General features: G+C 41.8%; 1 protein-coding gene across 1 annotated transcript; it reads right to left on the bottom strand.

Annotated features, from left to right (window-relative positions):
• Nucleotides 1-1,830: 1,830 nt before the first annotated feature.
• LOC118858448 (casein kinase I-like) lies at nucleotides 1,831-2,953 on the bottom strand. Its single transcript, XM_036768972.1, has one exon. The coding sequence runs from the start codon at nucleotides 2,948-2,950 to the stop codon at nucleotides 1,973-1,975; it is 978 nt and encodes a 325-aa protein (XP_036624867.1). The 5' UTR covers nucleotides 2,951-2,953; the 3' UTR covers nucleotides 1,831-1,972.
• Between the last annotated feature and the right edge of the window lie 4,568 nt (nucleotides 2,954-7,521).

Here is a 7,521-nt window from a genome sequence, read left to right as displayed (position 1 = left end):
AACAGACCCTCAGATGACATGACATAGACTCAAGACTCTTAACTCTCCCAAAATGCTTTCCTCTAGACCCTCTCCTGCTTAGCAATTCCTTCTTAAGGCTTAAGCCTTCTTTGTCATGAATGCAAAATGGCAGTCAGTTGCTTCCAATAGCCACTTTCTACTTACTGGTGAGAATCAGGTTCAGGAAAATAGCTCCCTCAGTCACTTTCTCTATCTTTGGAAGGGTGAAATAATTAAAGCAATTCATGAATGTATCTGTTTCTCTGTTTTTGACAGAGAGATGCATATACCCAGCTAGACAAAGTCCTCAATTGCTACAATGCCACATGGTGGCATTGCTTGAATTTCTATTCGATTGCCTTCTTCCTTCTCCCCCACACCCTCTCCCCTGCCCATTAATTCTCATTCAAGTATTTGTGGCCTCTGTTTCCTCTTCAAATTCCTATATTTTCTCACACAAATATATCTTCTTTTTTTTTTTTAGCATTTTCAGACAATGTTTTTTTAATTTATTCTGACATGCTATAAATGAATAAATTACACTGTTTAAAGGATTACCAGCAATCATAGTACTTTTTTTTCTTTCCGCTGGGTCCGAGATAAAGAGAAAAAGAAAACGCGCAAATAAGTGGGAAAAAGCACTCACACAGGCTTGCGCATTGGAGGGCTGGGGATATTAATCATGACAACACCACAGTGTGAGGCAATCTAAGAACAAGAAACAATATGGTCATAGCCACTTCACAAGAATTTGAAAGAAAATATCCTTCGTTTGCAAAACCCTTTAACACTTCCATTCTTATTTTCAAAAGGAACAACACAAATCAGTCCAGCTGTTTAGTCAATGGCAACACTAGAGCTACCAACACCAGTCCTGCAGTTGCACTACTAGGCATTGATGCAAGAACTTTAAAAAAAAATCAAGAATGTCTTCTCCCTTGAGGAAAAAAAATATAAAATTTATTAAAAAAAAGAGGTACAACACAAAATCTAAAATGATTTGCAAAGGAATATGACTTATTTAACAATGGCCATCAAGTAGTCTATTAAAAAAATTGGGGAGATGTTGATTCTATCAATGAATTAGCAAGGCATTTCTTTTAAAAAAATTTTTTTTACAGAAACAGTTTTTTAGTTTTTAATGAACTTGTAAACAAAAAAAGCTCCCATTTCAAAATAAAAACAAAATCCCAGGTCATATAGATGTTTACAGTGATTACATTGATCTAAGCAACTTACATACAGGTTTAGTTGTAAGATGTTAACTAAATTTCTGTGACGAATATGTTGTTTTTCTTTTTTATACCAAGAACATTATAGAGTTAATGCAGAGTCCTAAAGATAATCTAGTAGTCACTAAGTTATTCTTAAGTCTTCACTTTTAGATGCTGTTAATTCTAGCACAGTAAGCAGGCAGAGTCTTTCATATGCTTAAAAACTGGAATCTTTGGTTGCTACCATGTCAGCTGACTTGCACACAGAAGCCAACAATTTTTAAGTTTACAACTTTCAAACCCTAGGAAGGGGGAAAAAAAATCTAAAAGTGCACAATTGTGAACATTTACAATTATCACAACTGTGGCTGAAAACTGTTCATGCCATTCTTCTTAAATGAAATCTCGAAGCAGTGTAGTTCAAAATTAAAGGTAACAAAAATTGGCATATGCACAATTTCTCCACCACTCGTGTGTCAACCATTTAGTTAACTTTTCCACTTGAAAAAATGCAATAGAAAACTGGACACCATGTTTCACTATCTGTTAATATTCACAATTACAGCAGCTACAACTCAGGATGCAGCATCACCAACGCTGACCAGAGGCAGTTTATACTGAAATTAAGTTCTTTTACACCAAGTAAATGGTTGCCCACAACCACTGGCATGTGTACATATGAACTAAAACTTCTAGATCTGGGGAGTAACAAGTCCTGCTCTGATCATCTGCTCTGCTTCATCTGTTCCTCTTCATGTTTAGAAACCTGTGGGGGTTTGGGCCTGCTGACCCTGCCCACTGGAAGCGGCTGCCTGCTGGGCCACTTTCTGCTTTAACATTGTCCAATCAAATGTGTAGTCATACTGGTGATTCAGAGTCCTGAAAAGAATACGAAATAGTTGCCTCAGATACATATAATCTGGTGCTTCTTCAAAGCGGAGTCCACGACAATAGTTTAGATACATGGCAAATTCTGCTGGAAACCCCTTACATAAAACTTCAACAGGAGTGGACATCTTCTTTTCACTAATCTTTTCATACTTTTGTTTCTTCGTTGCAGCCTTTAATCCTTGCCAGGGCAGGCTGGTCCTATTAAAATACATCAACACATATCCTAGAGACTCCATATCATCACGACGACTCTGCTCGATGCCAAGGTGTGCATTGATGCTGGCATAACGGGCAGTGCCAGTGAGATTTTTATCTTCTCTGTATGGTATATGTTGTCTTGTTCTGTTGTCTCTGTACTTTTTGGCCAAACCAAAGTCAATAAGGAATAATTTATTACAGTGATGCCCAATACCCATTAGGAAATTATCTGGTTTTATGTCTCTGTGTATAAAATTCTTTGTATGCACAAATTCAATTCTACTGATCATCTGGTCAGCTAACATAAGTACTGTTTTCATTGTGAACCTGCGGGAACAGAAATTGAAGAGGTCTTCAAGACTCGGTCCAAGAAGATCCATGACTAGAACATTATAGTCTTTTTCTTGACCATACCACCGTATGTGGGGAACGCCAACCCCACCTTGGAGGATCTTATAGAGCTTGCTCTCGTACAGCAGCTGGGGATGCCTGGCCTTCTGGGACTCTAGCTTCACCGCCACTTCCTCTCTGTTGGTGATGTTAATGGCCAGATAGATGTCCCCAAAGGAGCCGGACCCGATCTTCCGCACAAGTTTATATTTCCCTCTGACGATAAATTCGGCCTTGGAGCCGCTGCTGCTCGCCATCCTGGCAGCGAGGTGAAGAGACGGGGACCTAGGGGGAAGGGACAGGGACCAGGCGGGTCTCACCCACCAGGCGCAAATTTCCAGGGACCGAAGATGGTGGCACTCAATAAATTTTTTTCCCCAATAAGTAAAGAAAAGAGGTTGCTTCCCCGGATTAAGACGACGCTGAGGCGTCCCTAGGGAGCCTTGTCTCTGCTGCCGCCGCTGTGCAGAATTCCGGCTTCTCCCTCCTCAGGCTCCCGGGAGGGTCGTGGTTCCAGGCCGGGCAGCTTCTCCTGGGTGTCCCCCCACCCCCCGTTAGAAGGTCCCCAGTGGGTTCAGGGCGATGTCCTGATCAGAAAAAGGCGCAGTAAGTGGGCGTAGCCCACCTTCTGCCAGCGCCACCGCCGGGTCCCGCCCGCTAGGACCACGGTCACTCAGCCAAGGCCGCCATCTTGTTCCTCATATCTTCTTAATATATGAGGCTAATTCCACTGCTTTTATGATTTTGACTTCTATTGGCTCTTTGACTTCTGGACTTCTTGCTCCACTGTGACTCAGTAGCCTTCTCATCCTGGAAGATCCTTCCTCCTCTTCTTCCCCTTTCTCTGATTGGCTGGCTCCTCCTAGAAACTCTATTTTAAAGAAATTTCCCAGGCTAGCTAAGTTCATCCCTTCATTCCTCTCTGGGCTCTACTCTGGGCTCTTAAGACTTCTTGCTCTACCACCATGCTGCATTTTAATACCCGTCCCTTTTCGGTTTCTTTTTTATGAACTGTCTTCCCCCATCAGATTGTAAGCTACTTGAGATCAGGATCCATTTTTCTTTTTTGCTTGTATTTGGCGCAGCAATAACTTAGCAATTAGCAGCATGCCTGGCACATAGAAAATATTTAATAAATGTTCATGGAGTCCTATTCTGTTTATGAGTTCCATCCCAAGTGGCAGTTATACCTTTTATACTTAATTAATTTCATTAGTTTGTATGCCCTTCTCTGACATGATATAGGTGGGTTGATAGCAATCCATCTATAACTTAGTAGAAGGTCCTCAGGATTTGTCCTGGCTGGAAAATTTATCATACCATGGCCAACTTGGTAACGAGGCTCTCAAAGCTTAATTAGTCTGGTTGTAGGATAAGAGGTCCACATTCCATCGCTGTACCCATGTCTGAGAACTTTCAACTTTGATAGAGCCTGCCAGATTTTGTATACCATTACCACAGACTTTGGGAGTGTAGGGTCACCTCGACACAAAGATGAAGCATCACTGGAAGGCTCATGAGATAATAAATGTGAAGCACTTTGCAAACCTTATTATCAGCTGTTACTGTGTTCTTCTGTTCTTCTGCCAGAGAAGTACAGAAGAGTAAGATAGCTAATAGTTGGTCACAGGTCTCCAACTCCAGAGAAAATATCTTGGAGGGCAATTTCTGAGAAGGGACATTTGCCATCACAGAAGGGAGAATCAAACCGAGTACCCCATTTAGGGGCTGCCAGGTGGCAAAGTGGATAGAGGGCTGGGCCTGGAGTCCTGAAAACTCGAGTTTGAATCTGACCTGAGACACTAGCTGTGTGAACCTGGGCAGCTAATTCAACCTCTGCTTGCTTCATTTTCCTCACTTTCCAAATAAGGATAATAATAGCACCCACCTCCTAGGATTGTTGTGAGAATCAAATGAGAGTTCTGTAAAGTCCTTAGCACGGTGCCTGGCACACAGTAGGTGCCATATTAATGTTAGTTATTAGTTGTTATTATTTTTTTGTCTGCTTAAGCATAACCTTCTAGTTGTCTTATGTGTTTATCCGTACCACTCTGAGAATTCAGACTAAAAAATGCCCCATTTTCTTGGAATTGCTCCTCGTCTTTATCCTAGTCCTTGAAGGAATGTGCCCAGAACATTCCCAGAATGCCAGGACATCTGCTCATTTTTGGCATGGGATAGATTATGGCTCTTGACTTTCCCAAAGAAGGTTTGGTGCCTAGTCACTAAACCAGCACCAGAGAGACCTGGAGTGGACAATCCCAGGAGGTGATTGTTCCAGGAAATGAATTTTCGTTTTCTGACAGATTCCCGTCCAAACGTTCTCTGTCAGAGTAGCCCTGGTGCATGTGTTAGACATTTCACTCTGGCAGGGGCAGCCAGTGAGTGCTTACATGTGTAAGTAGGGTTTGAGTATAAAGGGACCCAGATGCCTTCACTTTCATTTTTCCTGGAGGGAGGAGGAGCTTTGTAGGAATTAGGGTTTTTCATTCTCCTATTTCTAAAGCATTAGGGCTTAGAGTCAGAAAGACCCAAGGTAAAACCTAGCCTCAGGCACTTGCTAGACACCCTGGGCAAGACACTTAGCCCTGTCTGCCTCAGTTTCCTCACCTGTCAAATGAGCTGGAGAAGGAAATGGCAAACCGCTCCAATATATCTCTGCCAAGAAAACCCTAAATGGGGTCAGGAAGAGTCAGACAGGACTGAAACGACTGAACAGAAACGGCAAAGTGGGGATAGCAATAACACCTATTATTAAGAGGTGTTGTGAGGATGAAATTAGATAAAATTTTGGGAAAGAAAGGTTTTTGAGATACAACGGGAAGGAGGTTCTAACCTACTGTTCAGTCTTTGCTATGGGACTGAATGTCTGTGGTCAGAGTGTCATAGAATCTCAGAGTCAATGGTCATCTGGTCCAACCTCCATCCCAATTTAAGAATTCCTTCTCAAACATACCTGATAGACAGGAAAAGTCAGATAGGAATCCCGTTTCCAATGCTCCCTGTTTCCTTTCCCTTTGCTTCCTTTCTCTTTTTCTCCTTCCTTTATGTGAATGTGTTGTGACAACCTCACACCATATAACAATGACAACAAACAACAGCAACAACATTTATATAATGCCTACTATGTGCCAGGAACTGCACTAAGTGCTTTACAATGATCTCACTTGATCCTCACAACAACTCTGAGAGGTAGGTGCTAGCATTATTATTCCCATTTTAGAGATGAGAAAACTGAGGCAAACCAAAGTTAAGTGACTTACCCAGGGTCACACAGGCTAGTGTCTGAGACTGGATTTGAACTCAGGTCTTTCTAGCTTCAGGTCTGGTACTATGCCACCTAGCTCTCCTCCAGTCTACTGGAGAAACAGCAAGTATATGAAGAATAAATACAAAAAGAACGAATACAAAGGAACAATCACCTCCTGTATTAGTATGGGTTATCTATAGAAGGCAGGTACTTTATTGTTAACAGATCTTTTCCCATCTTAGTGCCTAGCACGGCGATTGTTTAATAAATGCTTATTGTATTTGATTTTGGTGGAGGGAGGAATAGACTCCATCCTGAATTTGTTCCCAAACTTGCTTCAGGACAAGTTTTCCTGAAGCATTTCCTCCTACAGGAATCTCTACATCCTTTCTCCCATAGCATCTAGCAAAAAAAAAATCAACACTCTCTTGTGTCTAAACCTACTTTGCAGCAAGGTCTTTAACAAGTTTGGAGGGAGAAAAGGGAGCTAGCTTTGAGGGGAAGCCAGCTCACTGTTCTCTGCTGCTACCTCCAATCTGCTTTCCAGAGTACTATGAATCCTACCCCAACACTTTGACCTCTCCAGGGCTCCCTTGTGATTCCCCTCCTCTTCACCTCTCCATATATATATAGAGTTTTAACTCCCTCAATTTGAGAGAAGCCTCCCCAAGAGGTCCCTGTAGGTGTCCAAGTAACATATTACCAAGACTCCTGAGGTCAGGCCCTCCATTAATAGAAAGACATGCCTGTATACTTACGTAAATCTCCAAATGAAAACCATATGTGATGGAATATTGGCAAAATACTGTCTGTAGATGCAACTTTTTCAAGGGTGGTGTGTTCTCATAATGAGCTTTTTTGGTTCTCCTGAGATGGAATCCCACCCGTTTCTACCCACTGAAACCCCTCCTAACTATGGGGCATCTGGTAGAGTCCTTCTGGGAATTGAAGTTTCCCAGTGGAGCCGAGTTCCCAGGAAGTACTGCCCTAGGGACATCTTTTTATTTCAGTTTATTTGCTCTGTTCTAATTGGCTGCAATGGTTTCATCCCATTCTAGTAAGAAAGAAGCCGCTGAAGATCTGTGCCAAGGAGGGCTCATTATCCATCAGGATCCCTCAGCTCAGGAAGCCAGAAACACCAGAGGTACTGCCCCACAGAGACCCCACATCCATCTAAGATGGTTAGAGTGGATAGAGAGATGGACCTGAAGTCAGTAAGACCTGAGTTCACAATTCCATGATTCAGAATTCTGAATTTCCTCTCTCCAATCATTATATCCCATCCTTCCATCTCTCCTCTGCCTTTCTCTTCCTAAATCATTTTTTTCATCTTTGTCAAGCTATGACCTCCAGCTTCTTTCTTTCTTTTTATAATTAATTAATTTTTAGTTTCAACATTCAGTTCCACAAGCTTTTGAGTTTTAAATTTTCTCTGCCTCCCTCTCCTCCCCCTTCCCCAAGACCAAAACTATTTTCATAATAATACTAAGCTGTTTTAAGTTCTAGTATAGTAAATTTAACACACATAAAAAGGCTCTTTGTGAATGAGCTCTTCAATAATATATAAGAATGTAAAGG

The sequence above is a fragment of the Trichosurus vulpecula genome, chromosome 7 (genome assembly GCF_011100635.1).
Source record: "Trichosurus vulpecula isolate mTriVul1 chromosome 7, mTriVul1.pri, whole genome shotgun sequence".
Classification (NCBI taxonomy): Eukaryota; Metazoa; Chordata; class Mammalia; order Diprotodontia; family Phalangeridae; genus Trichosurus; species Trichosurus vulpecula.
The sequence above is the reverse complement of the archived record's forward strand: the minus strand, read 5'-3'. Positions and strand labels throughout refer to the sequence as shown.

Excerpts from the sequence above, each read along its gene's own strand:
- LOC118858448 (XM_036768972.1), bottom strand. The coding sequence starts at position 2,950 with ATGGCGAGCAGCAGCGGCTCCAAGGCCGAATTTATCGTCAGAGGGAAA.